Source organism: Pungitius pungitius, chromosome 1 (genome assembly GCF_949316345.1).
Source record: "Pungitius pungitius chromosome 1, fPunPun2.1, whole genome shotgun sequence".
In the NCBI taxonomy this organism is placed as follows: Eukaryota; Metazoa; Chordata; class Actinopteri; order Perciformes; family Gasterosteidae; genus Pungitius; species Pungitius pungitius.
In genome coordinates, this window is record NC_084900.1 from 23,786,190 (window position 1) to 23,803,169 (window position 16,980).

A 16,980-nucleotide genomic window follows, 5' to 3' on the forward strand; every position below is an offset into this window, starting at 1 on the left:
TTGTTATTTTCCGCAGAGCGCTCAATCCCACGAGCCACGTGTGTTCTTTCAGAACACATTTACTGAGCAGGGTCTGGGCCAAACGCAGGAGGACTGTGGTCATTTTCAATTCAGGGGAGCACACGACTGTGGAAGTCGTCAGACAGCCTTTCATTTCTCAGCTCAATACCTCAATAGGGTTGGACATGTTTCCCCCCCCCCCAGAGATTCTGCTCATCACTCTGCAATGCCAATGAGTTCATGTGCTCAGGTTTTCGCAGCCTTCTTCCTCTGGTAGTACATGATTTTTATAGGGGTTTTTTGCCTTTTTTACGTGTGTGGCCACCTACCCAACCACAGCGCTCCGTCCGTGTCCAGCTGCGTTGCTGCCAAAGGCGACGACCCCGTTACGGCCGCCTCGTTGCCGACCTGTAGGGAGCCGTCTCTAAGTGCCCTGAGGAGGAGACAGGAGAAGAGACAGGACGTTTACAAGTCGGTCCGAAGCAGGACTTCACACAAGGCCCTCACAACATGCGCCTCCACCGGGGCTGACAGATGCCGCCAGAGCGCCATTCGTTGGCACACTGAATAGTGAATAGTGACGACGAGGCGATTCACACCCATTAAAAAAGGGCAAGCTGCAAACACGGACATCTATGCAGCTGCGTGAGCTGTGTGCCGACCTGCTGCCATTTGGAACACCGTCATCAACATCCAAACCTGGTCCCCTCCCACCATCTCATGTGGCCCAACCCGGCACTGTGTCGACGATCGATTATTATTGCCTCGAGCGAAGGGGCCGATCTAATTATCCCCCCAGTACTCCCGGTCACAGCCATGCCGGTAGCAAATGTTCAGCGGCCATAAATCACAGATCGTGTGAAAGGTGTTAAGTGGGTCATTCACAAAGCTCACGCAGTTAATCCGTTTCTAATGAAGGAATCCATTAATGTGACACCACAGTGGGGCAAAAAGTACTGCATCTGAAACTGTTATCCAAATGAAAACATGTGTCAGTGTGTCCAATTTAAGGGCTATTTATTCATGTGTACACTGCAGACACATGCTGTGGGTGTAGAAAATGTCATCAGGATGGATTATTAGATTAATTATAGTGTTAATGGGAATCTACACTACAAAAGCAGAGCGTCATCTGACGTGATAGAAGAAACTTTGCTATTTCAGCTGATTCTGCGCTGATTGTCACATGAAATACTAATACTGCACAAATAACTAGGATCAATGAATGTGTACTGTATGTATTTCCATACATTTCCTGCATTTATTTATTTTACTGTACCAAAATGTGTTGGGATGTTGCCGCATGTCCTTCCTTTGTGAACGTTTAGTGTGTGGAGGCAATTCCACACTGGTACTCGCGCGTGACCAGGCATGACAATGACCTCCATCTGAAACTAATCACAGTCCTCTCGATGCGAGAGATCACCGCGCAGCAGGGGAATTCATGCAAGACGTCGTGCAGTTTGCAGCAAACCAAAACACAACATGGATTAAGCCTAATCCTGCTCTACTTCCTCCATCTTTTCCCTCACCGATCCCCAGCCAACCTGCCGTCTCCCGCCTCACCTGCTGGCCTTGATGCGTATCCAGCGGTTAGTGTCGACCCGCACCGAGGAGCGCAGCACCACCGGCTTGGAGCCGAGGTCGTAGGTCATCTGGACGTGTCCGTCCACGATGGCCAGGGCGATGTAGTCGGAGCGCTCCACGCCCTTCCCGCTCCACAGCACCAGGCCCTGGGTGGTCTCCGTCCGGATGCTCAGCTCAAACTTGTTCACCAGCAGAGCCTTCTCACTATGGGGGGGGACACACAATCAGTTAGCTTTTGGCCTCGCGTTCAGTCGGTGTGAAGAAAAAGGAAGCCTCCCGTTGTCTGGAGGGTACGTGAGCTGTGTTTCAGTCCCACACGTGGTTCTGTGAGCCAGCGCATGTAGCCAGGATGCTGCGTACCGCGGGCCATTAGCTTCCCAAAATCGGACCGCACCGCCCCCCTCCTGCTTCCCGCGTGTGCGAAATTGTGTGTGTTGTTTTGGCAGCTGTTTGGGGTCCGGCAGGGGGCTGATGTGGATGCACAGACCTGGGCGACGTCCACCGACCCACGAGTAGCATTGTAGGTTAGCGTGAACGGGCCTCTGCTTACAAGGTCCCTGTGGTCTGTGTGAGTCGGCCAGCGGCATGGTAGATGTCTAGGGAATGTGCGTGTGTGTGTGTGCGTGTGTGTATGTAATGACATCAATTGTCTGCACATCTGGCAGATGGATCTACTTCCACCTTCTTTAAAGGGTATTTCAAGACAAAGACAAGGACAAGGTGAAGACACGTACGACAAAGAACCAATGACACAAGGGCTTTTAAAAAAAACAACTAAACAGCAGCACAGAGCTGGAGACAAAGATTAGACAAGACAAATAACAAGACAAAGGAGGCAGCAAAGCAAACAAAGAGGCTCATGGGAGTACAGGACAGGAAATGGGAGGGGAGGGAAGAGAAACTGAGTATGGCGACTTCTCATTACGCTGTAAGAAGTTTTCCATCATTTTCTCAGAGTGTTTTCTTTTCATCATTGAGCAAGAATAAAAAGAACGTTGGGTATACACGCAATGGGATAATATTTATCTTCGGACTGTATAAACTGCCAACAATACGGCTGGTTCAAATCAGCGGAAGGGGCTAAAAAAATTTCAAAAGCATGCGTATTTTGGAAGCCCCCTTTATAAAACTAAATCCACTGAGGTAAACAGGAAGAAGAAAAATATATGATTTAAAAGAATCCTTTTTCACTCGAGAGAGAAAAAATGACACGCAGCTCAGTGGAGCCTCTCCTGGCAAACCCTCCAAGACCACACGGGGCCCGAGACATCTCCATTGGAGCGACTTGTCAGTGATCACGTGGGGGTCATTAAAAGTACTGAATATGGCATTATAACTCTCATTATAACTCTCATCATACACTGACGCCAGAAAACGCTGGCTTATCGTTGCTGACTTTTCTGTTGTTGTAAGTACAGCAATTTAATCTACTTCTTCCCTGGGTTGACTAGTGCTATCCTCCGATTCGACTCTAGGGGGCAGTGGCGTTTAGACTGATAAAAAAGCCATCAGGGAGAATGGCTGCTGCAAAGACGTCTGCGGCTCTGGCTGGTTTTGTGCCATTCTCACAGCTCAGAACTCCAGAATGAATTGAAGCAGACGTTAATAAGAACAATGTTTGGCCCCCACGGACAAAGGTCCAGCCCTGTGAGAGGTCGGGAGGGTTTGTCTGGAGAGGAGGAGACGATGAGGAGGCGAGCGGACGGTACCAAAGTCTAAAAGCTTTTGTGAGACTCACCTCTGGTCAGATGGGTTCTCCAGAGACTCGGGACTTAAAGGGAGCAGGGGGGGGGGGGGAGAAAGTCAACGGCATGCAGAATAAGCGCAAGAGGCCAGGAGTTAGGAAGGAAACGAGGTGAGGAAGGAAGGATGTTGTGAGCCCACTGGGAGACTCACAGGAGGTCTGGCTTGGACCTGGAGCTGCAACAAGCATAACTTATCCGCTCTACCACAATATCCACCATGTCAACTGTTGGATAACAGCTGTTGTGGCATCACAGGAAGTGTGCAGCTTAGCCCTGATCACGCCACAAGGAGGTTCTCAAGGGAGCAGGTCGGAGTCAAGATGGAACACTAACGCACCAAAATGCCGAGATGAAGCATTTATCAGTGTGGTGGTGGGGTGTGATTAGCTCAGCTGCGGGGCGGGGAGGAGAGCTGGGAGGAGGGGTGCAGGGAACGGTGCCGGCAGGTGATGAGCACAGCTGGGATGTATCAACTAATTGTCCCCTGTGCTTAAAACCAGTAAACAGATCTGGAAAGAGAGAGCCGGGAACTCTGGAGCACGCACGAGCAACCGACGAGTGAACGAGGAGTGTGCGAGGAGTGTGCAACCTCGGAGCACTGCGAGCAAATAAAGAAACTTATATTCAAGCTGCCAGTGTCCGCGTGTTACTCCGCACTCTGCTACAGTGGCGCCCAACTAGCGGATGGAACCCAGCGATCACCACGCGGAGGGGATGGCGCAGCCGGCGGTCGCGCTCGGGCGGATGCTGGGCGAAATCGCCGCGATGCAGCGGGAGCAGGCGGAGGCCAACCGGCACTTTATGGGGGCGCTCCAGGCCCAGGCGGACCGGCAGACCCAGGTGCTGGAGCAGTTGGCGACCCGGCCAGGCGGCTCCCTCGGCCTACGCGGGGGTGGTGCTGCACAGAATGACGCCGGCAGACGAGGTGCAGTCCTACCTCGAAATGTTCGAGGCGATGGCGGGGGCGTGCGGGTGGCCGGCGGACGAGTGGGCGATCCGCCTACTGCCACTACTGTCCGGGGAGGCGCAGACGGCGGCGCTTGGTCTGCCACCGGGGGCGCGGCACGACTACGACGGGGTGAAGAGGGCCATCGTTGACCGGCTGGGGCTCTCCCCCGAGGACCACCGGAGGCGCTTCCGGGAGGCGAAGCTGGGGCCGGGGGACCGCCCGTTTGCCTTCGCCCAGCAGCTCAGGGACGCGGCCAACAGATGGCTGCAGCCGGAGGGCGCGGGCGGAGCACCGGCGGTGGTGGAGAAGGTGGTGGTAGAGCAATTCCTGCAGGGCCTGCCGCCACGGACCTCGTCGTGGGTCCGCTACCACCGCCCGGCGACGCTGGAGGCGGCTGTCACCCTAGCAGAGGACCACCTGGCGGCTCACCCCGGCGGACGGGGCAGCAAATGTTCAGCGGCCATAAATCACAGATCGTGTGAAAGGTGTTAAGTGGGTCATTCACAAAGCTCACGCAGTTAATCCGTTTCTAATGAAGGAATCCATTAATGTGACACCACAGTGGGGCAAAAAGTACTGCATCTGAAACTGTTATCCAAATGAAAACATGTGTCAGTGTGTCCAATTTAAGGGCTATTTATTCATGTGTACACTGCAGACACATGCTGTGGGTGTAGAAAATGTCATCAGGATGGATTATTAGATTAATTATAGTGTTAATGGGAATCTACACTACAAAAGCAGAGCGTCATCTGACGTGATAGAAGAAACTTTGCTATTTCAGCTGATTCTGCGCTGATTGTCACATGAAATACTAATACTGCACAAATAACTAGGATCAATGAATGTGTACTGTATGTATTTCCATACAGATTAGCTCAGCTGCGGGGCGGGGAGGAGAGCTGGGAGGAGGGGTGCAGGGAACGGTGCCGGCAGGTGATGAGCACAGCTGGGATGTATCAACTAATTGTCCCCTGTGCTTAAAACCAGTAAACAGATCTGGAAAGAGAGAGCCGGGAACTCTGGAGCACGCACGAGCAACCGACGAGTGAACGAGGAGTGTGCGAGGAGTGTGCAACCTCGGAGCACTGCGAGCAAATAAAGAAACTTATATTCAAGCTGCCAGTGTCCGCGTGTTACTCCGCACTCTGCTACAGTGGCGCCCAACTAGCGGATGGAACCCAGCGATCACCACGCGGAGGGGATGGCGCAGCCGGCGGTCGCGCTCGGGCGGATGCTGGGCGAAATCGCCGCGATGCAGCGGGAGCAGGCGGAGGCCAACCGGCACTTTATGGGGGCGCTCCAGGCCCAGGCGGACCGGCAGACCCAGGTGCTGGAGCAGTTGGCGACCCGGCCAGGCGGCTCCCTCGGCCTACGCGGGGGTGGTGCTGCACAGAATGACGCCGGCAGACGAGGTGCAGTCCTACCTCGAAATGTTCGAGGCGATGGCGGGGGCGTGCGGGTGGCCGGCGGACGAGTGGGCGATCCGCCTACTGCCACTACTGTCCGGGGAGGCGCAGACGGCGGCGCTTGGTCTGCCACCGGGGGCGCGGCACGACTACGACGGGGTGAAGAGGGCCATCGTTGACCGGCTGGGGCTCTCCCCCGAGGACCACCGGAGGCGCTTCCGGGAGGCGAAGCTGGGGCCGGGGGACCGCCCGTTTGCCTTCGCCCAGCAGCTCAGGGACGCGGCCAACAGATGGCTGCAGCCGGAGGGCGCGGGCGGAGCACCGGCGGTGGTGGAGAAGGTGGTGGTAGAGCAATTCCTGCAGGGCCTGCCGCCACGGACCTCGTCGTGGGTCCGCTACCACCGCCCGGCGACGCTGGAGGCGGCTGTCACCCTAGCAGAGGACCACCTGGCGGCTCACCCCGGCGGACGGGGCGACGGCGGACGCCCGGCCGCGTCACCACCCCCAGTCCCCACGCCGCGAAGGAGGACCCAGCAGCCGGCCGCGGCGTGGCCCCTGCCGACGCCGCGATCACCAGCCCGGACCAGGGGGGGCGACCGTGGGGAACCGACCGGACCCGGCACTCTTCCCGACCCACCGAGAGCGCCTCAACCGCCAGGGCAGGAGTGTTGGAGGTGCGGGCAGCCCGGGCACTACCGGCGGGAGTGCCCCCTGATGGAGGTGGGCCAGACGGTGAGGGTTGCCGGACCTCCAACACCCTCCCCCGGCCCGGGAGCGACGTACTGCGTTCCGGTAAGGATCCAGGGGGGTACATACCAGGCGATGGTGGATTCGGGCTGCACGCAGTCCATGATCCACCAGAGGCTGGTTCGACCCGGGGCATTGGTGGAGGCATCGCGGGTATGTATTAAGTGTGTGCATGGGGATATTCACGACTACCCAGTGGTACCGGTAGAGATTAGGTGTGGGGGAAAAAAGCATAAGATTAAGGTTGCGGTTAGCTCCCGCCTTACGCACCCCCTAATCTTGGGGACAGACTGGGCAGGGTTTCATAAGTTAGCGGGGCAGTGCGCGGGGGTGCGGTCACGAGCAGCAGGGACATGCGGGATGTGTGCGGTGCTCAGTGGTGACGCGAGGTTATCCGACACTGCAGACAGGGACGGGGAACCAACGGAGCCTCCCACGGAGACCCCGCGGGCTCCCGAATTACGCTCCATGGAAGATTTTCCACTGGAACAGTCTCGTGATGATACTCTACGCTCGGCCTTCGACCAGGTGATACGTATTGATGGTCACATGGTGCGCCCTGACACCGCATTATCATACCCGCACTTTTCATTGATCAGGGACAGGTTATACAGAGTGAGTCGTGACACTCGTACAGGTCAGGAGAACACCCAGTTGGTAATACCAAAAAGCCGTCGGGAAATAATTTTCCAGGCGGCTCACTATAACCCGATGGCGGGCCACATGGGTAGTGACAAAACTATGGACCGGATAACGGCCCGCTTTTACTGGCCAGGCATTTGGGCGGATGTGCGCCGATGGTGCGCGTCCTGCCCGCAGTGTCAGCTAGTGAACCAGCCGGCCATTCCGAGAGCGCCGCTGCGACCGCTCCCGTTGGTGGAGGTGCCGTTCGAGCGCTTAGGGATGGACCTTATCGGGCCGTTTCACCGGAGTGCACGGGGATATCGCTTTGTGCTAGTTCTGGTGGATTACGCAACGCGATATCCCAAGGGAATGCCGTTGCGCAACATCTCCGCGAGGAGTGTTGCGCAGGCACTGTTTCAGGTCATCTCCCGCGTTGGAATCCCGAAAGAGATTCTAACGGACCAGGGCACCTCGTTCATGTCACGTACACTGCGGGAACTTTACGAATTACTGGGAGTTAAGTCTGTTCGGACCAGCGTCTATCACCCCCAGACCGACGGGCTGGTGGAGCGGCTGAACAAAACCTTAAAATCCATGATTCGTAAGTTCATTCACGACGATGAACGTCATTGGGATAAATGGCTTGATCCTCTGTTGTTTGCAGTGCGGGAGGTGCCTCAGGCCTCCACGGGATTTTCTCCCTTTGAGCTGCTGTTTGGCAGGAAACCCCGGGGGGTGCTCGACCTGCTTAAAGAACACTGGGAGGAGGGTCCGAGCACCAGTAAGAACGAGATTCAATACGTCCTGGACCTGCGAGCCAAACTCCACACACTGGGTGAGTTGTCACGTGAGAATTTGCTCGAGGCCCAGGAGCGTCAACAACGGCTGTACAACAGAGGAGCAAAGCTGAGACAATTTACACCGGGAGAAAAAGTTCTTGTATTGCTTCCTTCCTCCAGCTCAAAACTCCTCGCCAGGTGGCAAGGGCCCTTCGAGGTCACACGGCGGGTGGGGGACGTCGACTATGAGGTGGTGCGATCTGACAGGGGCGGAGCTACACAGATCTACCACCTCAACCTCCTCAAACAATGGAGAGAGGCGGAGTCCGTTTCGCTGGTGTCCGCAGTAGCTGAGAGAGAGGAGCTGGGGCCCGAGGTTTCTAAGTCCACCGATCCGACCCGGCTCCACTTCGAGGCCCATCTCTCTGCGGCCCAGAAAACGGACTTAGCCCAGTTGCAAAGTCAGTTTAATGATGTGTTCTCTCTCCTGCCAGGTCGCACGGACCTCATAGCGCACCACATTGAGACGTCCCCGGGCGTGACAGTGCGAACACGGCCCTACCGGTTGCCTGAACACAAGAGAAAAGTGGTTCAGCGGGAATTAGCGGCGATGCTGGAGATGGGGGTAATAGAGGAGTCCAACAGCGCCTGGTGCAGCCCCATCGTCTTGGTCGCTAAGAAGGATGGGTCTGTGCGGTTCTGTGTGGACTATCGCAGGGTGAATGACGTGTCACGTTTCGATGCCTACCCGATGCCCCGGGTCGACGAACTCCTGGACCGACTGGGCACCGCACGTTTTTTTACGACACTGGATTTAACCAAGGGCTACTGGCAGATTCCCTTGTCACCAGAGTCCAAGGAAAAGACGGCCTTCTCCACTCCGTTTGGGTTATACCAATTCGCCATGCTTCCCTTTGGGTTGTTCGGGGCCCCGGCCACCTTCCAACGCCTCATGGACCGGGTGCTTCGCCCGCATGCTGCATATGCTGCCGCCTACCTGGATGATGTGATCATCCACAGCACCACCTGGGCGGAGCATGTGCGGCAGGTGGGCGCGGTGCTGGAATCCCCGAGGCAGGCCGGGCTCACCGCCAACCCGGGGAAGTGTGCAGTTGGGCGGAGGGAGGTACGGTATCTGGGGTACCACTTGGGGGGCGGGCAGGTGCGCCCTCAGGTAGACAAGACCGCGGCTATTGCGGCCTGCCCGCGTCCTAAGACAAAAAAAGAGGTGAGGCAGTTCCTGGGGCTGGCCGGGTACTACAGGAGGTTCATCCCGGGCTTTGCGGAACTGACCAGCCCCTTGACTGACCTGACCCGGAAAGGTGCCCCAGATCCGGTCCAGTGGACCGAGCGGTGCCAGTGGGCGGTTGAGGGGGTAAAACAAGCTCTCTGCGGGGAACCTCTCCTCCATACACCTGACTTTTCTCTCCCTTTTGTCTTGCAGACTGATGCGTCGAGCAGAGGGCTGGGGGCCGTTTTGTCCCAGCAGGTGCAGGGGGTGGACCGCCCAGTCCTCTACATCAGCCGGAAGTTATCGGAGAGAGAGGCCAGGTACAGCACCGTAGAGAAGGAGTGCCTGGCCATCCGGTGGGCGGTCGACTCCCTGCGGTACTACCTCCTGGGACGCTCATTCACCCTCTGCTCGGATCACGCCCCGCTGCAGTGGCTCCACCGCATGAAGGATACCAACGCCCGGATCACTCGGTGGTATCTAGCTTTACAGCCTTTTAACTTCAAGGTGATCCATAGGCCCGGGACGCAGATGGTCGTGGCCGACTTCCTCTCCCGCCCTCCAGAGAAGGAGGAGGAGGAGGGGGGGGGGGGGGGGGGGAGTTGGTTCGGCCGGACGGCTCCCCGGCCTAAGTCGGGCGGTGGGGGTATGTGGTGGTGGGGTGTGATTAGCTCAGCTGCGGGGCGGGGAGGAGAGCTGGGAGGAGGGGTGCAGGGAACGGTGCCGGCAGGTGATGAGCACAGCTGGGATGTATCAACTAATTGTCCCCTGTGCTTAAAACCAGTAAACAGATCTGGAAAGAGAGAGCCGGGAACTCTGGAGCACGCACGAGCAACCGACGAGTGAACGGCGAGCAAACGACGAGTGAACGAGGAGTGTGCGAGGAGTGTGCAACCTCGGAGCACTGCGAGCAAATAAAGAAACTTATATTCAAGCTGCCAGTGTCCGCGTGTTACTCCGCACTCTGCTACAATCAGTTTTTTTCTTCAAGATTAAGTGCACTCGTGGTCAGTGTCCACACAGCTAAAGGACTGCTTTAAGTCAGCGTCCTGCTCTTTATTCATGGCGCAGCGCACCACAGTGCAGCCTCTTACGGCCGTCCGTCTGCAGATGGATGCCGTGGATGAGAAAAATTGGGCAGTTGTCAAGAAATTAGGGTCAAGCGATAATGGTGCCGGAGCCAATCGACCCGAGCTTTCAGATACGGGTAGGAGGGTGTGATCAAAGGGGGCTGTAAATAGTAACGGCGACATTAACCCCTGGGTGAGCTTTTTGGCTCCACCCGCCTCCTGATGACGCTGTCGAGGAGGATTTTTACAAAAATCAAATGACGCTAAATCGACCGACGCGCCACTTTGCTTAGATTCACACCCATCTAGGCTCTTAGTAAACGTGACATCCATTAAACTTCTGACAGTCTGGCTCCGAGGGCCACCGTCCCCTCGTGCTAAGTGAGATTGATGCTCCCGGCTGCAGACTGCGGAGAGATCTCTATCGGGAGGTCTATCTACAAAGGGAGACAAAGCTGTGATTAACACGTCACTGCCTCTCTGTAGCACTTTGTAATTATTCACAATTTACAATTGGAGATCTGGCAAAAAAACTAAATGACAGAAGCCCTGCCATGGATTGGGAACTCTGGGAATTAAGTCGGCGTAATTTGAGCTGAATTTCGCTTCGTCACTTTCTGGGATCTTTACATATCTTTCAAAAAAGAGGATACTTACTGAACTAATGACTGAAGAAAAACCTTTAATGACTGAATCATGACCGAGGGCTTTCCCAAGTGGAAACTAGGTTAAGGGTTATTTAGTGTCTCCTCCTCTTGCAGTTTTCAGGGTCTCGTTCACTTCCCACATAACAGATTCAGTGTATAGTGCATGGCAATTCATTTGGCTCATGAACGGGTTACAAACATGCATCAAATAATGCACATTCTTCATACAGCAATTCATTTTCTCTGAGGGCTTGAGCACAATGCTTGTCATGCACACACTCATGCATGCCTTTGCTTAGCACAACGTTTTTGAAATGGAATCTGTCAAATTAAATCATAGGTATGGAGCAGGAATATAAAATCTGACTTAAACGGAGAGATGATTTTCTGTGTGGAAATTAGGACTGAAAACTGAATGTACTTTAATCTCATCTTTTGGGTTAACTATCAAAAATGTATTTTTTTTTATTGAGGTTGCTGTTAGTTGGGCTGGATTTGAAGCTGGGTAAATACCCAGTCATAAGGTCTACTTACTCTGGGATCTCATTGGTCAGTTGGCTTGAGTGAAAAGGAAAGACAGTGAAGGACATCCATATGAGACAACACGTGTGGACAACGACATGGGAGGTCAGACAAAAGGTCAAGCGGCCGGAACGCCGAGACCCCGGACAGACAGAAAAAGGTACACATAACGGGACACGCATGATGCGACAGGGTTCTCCAGCCAGCTGCCTCTGAGTGGGCGTCCCCCTCGGGAGTGTGAGGATGTGCAGGCTGTGGCCTGCTTTTCACACCTGAGTGTGTGTGTGTGTGTGTACAGTATGTGTGTGTGAAGAGATATAGAGCCGTATGCTGGATCTCTCCTGTAGGTGCATCCTATCAAAGTGTTGGGGGTTTATGCCAACCTTGTAGATGGATGGAAGAGTAAAAATGTCTCATCAGCTGCCGGGAGAGGTTGTTTTTTGTTTTGTTTTGTTGCCGTTTGCTTTTCTTTAATGTTTCACACCTAAGAGTTTACAGAAAAAACGTCACACAAATTTACAAACTACGGCAAAAAGGGGAATCGTGCCCGTAAGGCCGATTGTCCACGAGCGCGCAGCGGATCGCAGAGCAAAGTGAGCTCGCTCAGGGCAACGCTGTGATTATTTACCGCCTCGTTAATTAGCCAAATCCTGTCAAAAGTGGAAGCACGACTGTCACGGACATAGAGGCCAGGGAGGGGGGTGGGGGGGGGGGGGGAGCTATTAGCTAAGCGCCTATTTCACCCTGAAGCCTCAGCACTGATGATACCATCAACACTGTCATCGCGGCTCACGGAGATGGATGGACACAGGGGTTATTTGGCTAATGGCTACTGCGATGGAGGTGCTGGATGGCGCTGAGTAAACGGGGACCTTCCCCGTGTCCTCTTCCTCACCTCTTCGTGACGGCGTTGTGGTACTCGATGAACGTCCGCCCGTCAAAGGCAATGGCCTCGGGCTCTCCGGCGGCCTTCTCGTAGACGGCTGTGAAGGAAGGGAAGGGAGGAGGGGAGGAGATTTGTTCAGCCGGTGAGATCACACCAATCAATAAGACAGTTCAGTTATCAGAGCTGAAAGCATCGGAGAGTGAGCAAATGGGACGGGCGGTGATGGTGCGTTTTGTAGTTTTAATTAACGAGAAAGGGACAGCCGGCCACACCGACAAGGTTAATGGCAAAGGCAGGGACTGGGTATTTTACAAAGATCAGGCCAGAGTGACTATACGTCTGGCAGGCTGACGGAAAGATGATGAAAGGGATGTGCAAGTCTGGAAATGGGGCATTTCATGAATATTCAATTGAAGGGTTTCATCATTTTCATAACTGCCACTTTAGTTTGAAATCAATATATGAGAACACCATCTGAAAGAGACATCAAAGGTCTCTTGTCGAGACCATCACTATGGCATGGAAGAGACTCAATGCAATACAAACAAACCAAAGAGGAGCTAACTCTCCGTTGAACAAGCAATTCCAACTATTGGTGATAAGTTCTCGTGATGAGATGATCAGAAGCCAGCGAGTATTGCAGGGGGAAAAAAAACTGCTCTAGCATCAGCATGGTCTGTGGGCCCTCGACTCGAAGTCGGATACAGACAGATGTGACGTGGCTGTGGGGAGAGACGGCACTCACTGCTCTGACAGCGCTCCCCCCTGAACCCGTGGAGGCAGAGGCACTCGTAGGTTTGCAGCGTGGGCTTGCAGATGCCGCCGTTGTGGCAGGGCTCCTGGGAGCACGGGTGGTCCTGGAACATGGCCACGCTGCTGGAGCGCAGGGCGTTCTCCTCCCTGAGGATGGGGTTACCCATGAGGATGATCTGGAAGCAGGTAGCATAGGGTTAAAGGGGCGATAGCTTACACAGACGAGGTACCGAGGCAGCATGAATCTGTTTTATCCAAACATTTGGTGCTTTCATTGCTGCATTTTAGTTCAGCTACGGTTACTGTTCACACTGACCTTTTAGGAAAAAATCAGGAGGAGGAAAAATAAAGTTTTTCACTCGTTGATTGCAGTTTTTTTGATTGCAATCTCAGATCCAGACGGTGCATAACCCTCTCGGGGCGAGTGGCTGCATTCATGGTGTTTCGGACCAAGACTTCCCTTTTTGTGAGCTCCTTGTTTAAAGTCCGCTTAGCAACTTTCCACGAGTGACTGGAGTCGGAGATTTGACGGAGATCGAATTCCATAAAATTGTTTCAAAAGTATTTGGTATACGGGCTAATCTTGGACCCCTAAAGAGCTAAATCGTCGTAGGAGCATAGCTGCAGAGTTTCAGAATTGCCTTTTGGTCGATGCGTTCCATCTGTTCTCCACACAGACTGTTAACCTGCATCCAACTAAGGCCTGCCCGAACATGATTGATCAATACGAATACTACAGTGCTAGAAAGAGCAGACTGCAAATGATTCATGTGTTAGGATGAACAACGGCTAACGGGCGGATGCAGGATTGTGCAAAAAACCCTTTGCGAGCTCCTAGTTGACTAGTTAGCATGATTTATTTGTAGTGTAAAATATCTTTTTATAGCCTTTAATAGATGGCATACAATATATAATATGAAGTCAATACATACTATATACTCTTATAAAGCTGATATTGCGGTCCAATCGCTATAATCTCATTAATTACAGACCTGTGTTTATGCAATTCTCTTGATATCCATTGTTTTAAATCTTCAGAGGGTTGCATTTATGATTCTTGTCTTGCTTTTAAATCTCTTTCATTGCCTTCAATGTCAAATTTATCAGGTTCATTTTTTCGCTCCTCTGAAAAACACTTTCATTTCAAGATCATCATTTGTTAGCACTTCTTGCTGTTGTCCAAATGAAAGTATCAAGATAATATATATATATATTTATATATATATATATATATATATATATATATATTTACAATTATTCAATTATCACCAAGCATTTTTAAATAGCAATTTAGTTGATTGTGTTTGACACATGAGCTGCGTCAGTGAAATTAGGAGTTGACACATCATACGCTAAACTGAGAATACAAGCTTTCTTTCCTCATAATTAACTATTCCCCACAGGCCTAGGAAGACAAATGCCACATTTAGCTTTTGATTTGCCTGAAACTGTCAAGGGAAAGTTTGCAGAAGAGAACTCATGACAAGTTTGCACAAACAGTAGCATCCTGCCTTTGTTCTGCTGGGGTATTTTTGGCACTCAGAGATGAGCTTTTTGGAAAGTGGAAGAAAATAAATAAAACTGGAAGGCTGTCAGGGAAAGATCTGAGAATTGTTAAAGTTGGGGGCCTTCAAGATGTGCTTTCTATTATTAGTGCATGCTAATCCAAATGAGCAGAGCCACTGCCCGTCACAGTGCGAGCGTCTAATGGGAAATGACTAAAGGGGGGGGGGGGGGGGGCTGTAGTACTGTACTTAATGACAGCTAATAACCGCCTCTGAGTGCACAAGGGCCTGAGATTCATTCAAACAACATACAGTAAGTGCATCTGCAGGATCCCCGGACACAGCCAACGACACAATACACCTCGTCCACACTCACCTCTTGGATCGTTCCCCTGAAGCCCTCCGTGAGAGCCGCCACTCTTGCTAGTCGGCTGTAATCGGGAGCTCCGCCAACAAAAAGAGACTCTTTCAGGTTAAGATCTATGTGCAGGTTCTGATGAGACAGGACACAAAGAGGTATGGTGAGGTAGTGCTATGCAAACTCAGGGGTGGGGGGGGTCTCATCTGTACCCCATCTCCAATTCTATTCAGGTTGTTTTTTTTTATTCAGGACGTACTGGTTTAGAGTTTTGCTCGAGTGAGTGGAGTAATGTGTTTGTGTCAGGGGAGCGTAACATAAGTTGTATCCCTTTAGTAGAGACATAAAGAGTGAGTTTCATAAAACACATCTGCAGACATGCCACAGTCATATAGATTGTCCCATTAAAAGAAATGAAAAAAAAGCACAGTTATCCATATTGTAGCGGGCAGGCACTTTAACTGCACTTTCTAGACCTTTTTTCCACGTCAATACACTTGATGCATTGCAACGTAATTGATTTCTATGTCACCCAGAAACTGGTCAATTATCCTCAGAGATATAAAAAGAAAGCACAAAGGGAAATCAGCACCAGGCTGTACTTGGGATATGGATGCTTCTTAACAGACATCTCTAATGAATGGCTGATCATAAGCACAGACCTTTCAAGCGCTTCAGTGTGGAGGCATATTAATTGCAATTCATTTGCGCTGCAGACGGCTATGAAATTCGATTCCTTCCACCGAACCTTTGGGACAATGGCTCCGTATTAGCATGGTACCGCTTCTCCCATTTTGCGAGGAAGAGGCGGCCCACTTCAGACAGAAGGAATTAATGATCTATATTTTATGTAGAGCAGTAATTGCCAGAGGGCTAAAGCGGAGTTAATTGCTGGAAAAATGATGGAAGGGGCAAAATAAACAGGCCTTGTGAAGGCCGGCTGGCACCGGCTCGGCTTTTATTTAGGATGGGATTTGGAGTGCAGGAGGCAGCGGTGCTTGAGCTCGAAGCCCCGGGCCGCGCCCCTGCACCTTGAGCCGCTTCCAGCAGAGACATGGCGGGGGCCGTGGCCAACGCCGCGGGACCCAGCCGACGTGGCTGCCGCCTTTTGGGATTAGCCAAAAAGTTGTCATTGATTGCAGGGCGGAGGAGGCCGCCTCAGGCTGTGGGTGCAGGCACCAGGCACAGATACGTACGGACGGAACACGCTCCCCTGGACTTTGACACGTCACGCCTTATAAATTTAAGCACAGGCTCCTGATGTAACGTTACTTTTTCTACAACTTTAAAATAAGATTGCATGCAATGAAGTGTTCTGTTTTGTCTCACACAGGTGATAGTCTGCACCGGGTCTGAGACACGGGTGATGTTCAGTGAGTGGTGCGTGTGTTGTTACGGGCGAGCGAGGGAGTGAGAAAGTGAGAGAGTGAGCAGCTTCATGGTATTATGGGGCGATTGCTCCTGTTTGCAGACGGGGTGAGAGCAGATGACAAAAGAACAGCTTGGCTCGGCTTGGCACCTCGCCGTCTCCCACGGTGTGTTTTTCTCTCCCTTTGCTCGCCTTCGCCCTCGTGTGTTCTCTCACTTTTTCGGATGGCCCGCGGCACCGGCGTGATATCTCCGCCCACGTTGGACTAATGAAGACATTTTGTGTTGCAAGAAAAAACAATGGCCGTCACCGAGATGGCAGTCTTCTTTCCCTTCTTCCCTCCCACTCTCTCACCCCCTGCCACCCCCACAGCAGATGGGCCGAGGTGAAAGCCAAGCCGCGTTCTTGTAAGAGCATCTCTTCTTCGCCGCCGCGTGTGTTTGTGTGTGCGTGAGCTTATGAAATGGTTTTTCTAACAGAACTGGCACCTTTAAAGCTTTAAAGTACCTTTCCCCCTGTGCTGTTGATGCATGGAGAGATGTGGGTGAGAGGACATAGTGAGGGACTCAAATGAAACATGGGCTAAGGTGTGACTGGGACTGGTCTCATTACCTTGCGTGATTTCTTATTTCCAGACAGCACATCATAGAGAAGGAAAGAAAATAGGGAGGAAGAGAGTTATTAGGGGAAGACTAGTAGGTATCTGTGCACAGAGAGGCATGCAGAGCTACAGTAGAGCGAGCAAGTGTAAAACACACGCACATACCCACGTGTACTCTTTCATGCACACACAGGCCCC

At 52.6% G+C, this 16,980-nt stretch overlaps 1 protein-coding gene across 11 annotated transcripts in view; it reads right to left on the reverse strand.

Moving 5' to 3' along the window:
- The window catches only part of agrn (agrin), a 202,121-nt gene that overhangs the window by 4,688 nt on the left and 180,453 nt on the right, over positions 1 to 16,980 (reverse strand). For 4 of the 11 annotated variants that reach the window (XM_037478860.2, XM_037478858.2, XM_037478866.2 and 1 more), the window contains 8 exons: positions 16,794 to 16,805; positions 14,831 to 14,947; positions 12,942 to 13,125; positions 12,206 to 12,293; positions 11,323 to 11,346; positions 3,326 to 3,358; positions 1,567 to 1,791; positions 330 to 433 (listed from right to left, as the gene is read on the reverse strand). In XM_037478860.2, the coding sequence (XP_037334757.2) occupies positions 330 to 433; positions 1,567 to 1,791; positions 3,326 to 3,358; positions 11,323 to 11,346; positions 12,206 to 12,293; positions 12,942 to 13,125; positions 14,831 to 14,947; positions 16,794 to 16,805 (787 nt within the window). The remainder of the gene's footprint in view (positions 1 to 329; positions 434 to 1,566; positions 1,792 to 3,325; positions 3,359 to 11,322; positions 11,347 to 12,205; positions 12,294 to 12,941; positions 13,126 to 14,830; positions 14,948 to 16,793; positions 16,806 to 16,980) is intronic. The other 7 variants (XM_037478864.2, XM_037478863.2, XM_037478867.2 and 4 more) reach the window with 5 other exon arrangements.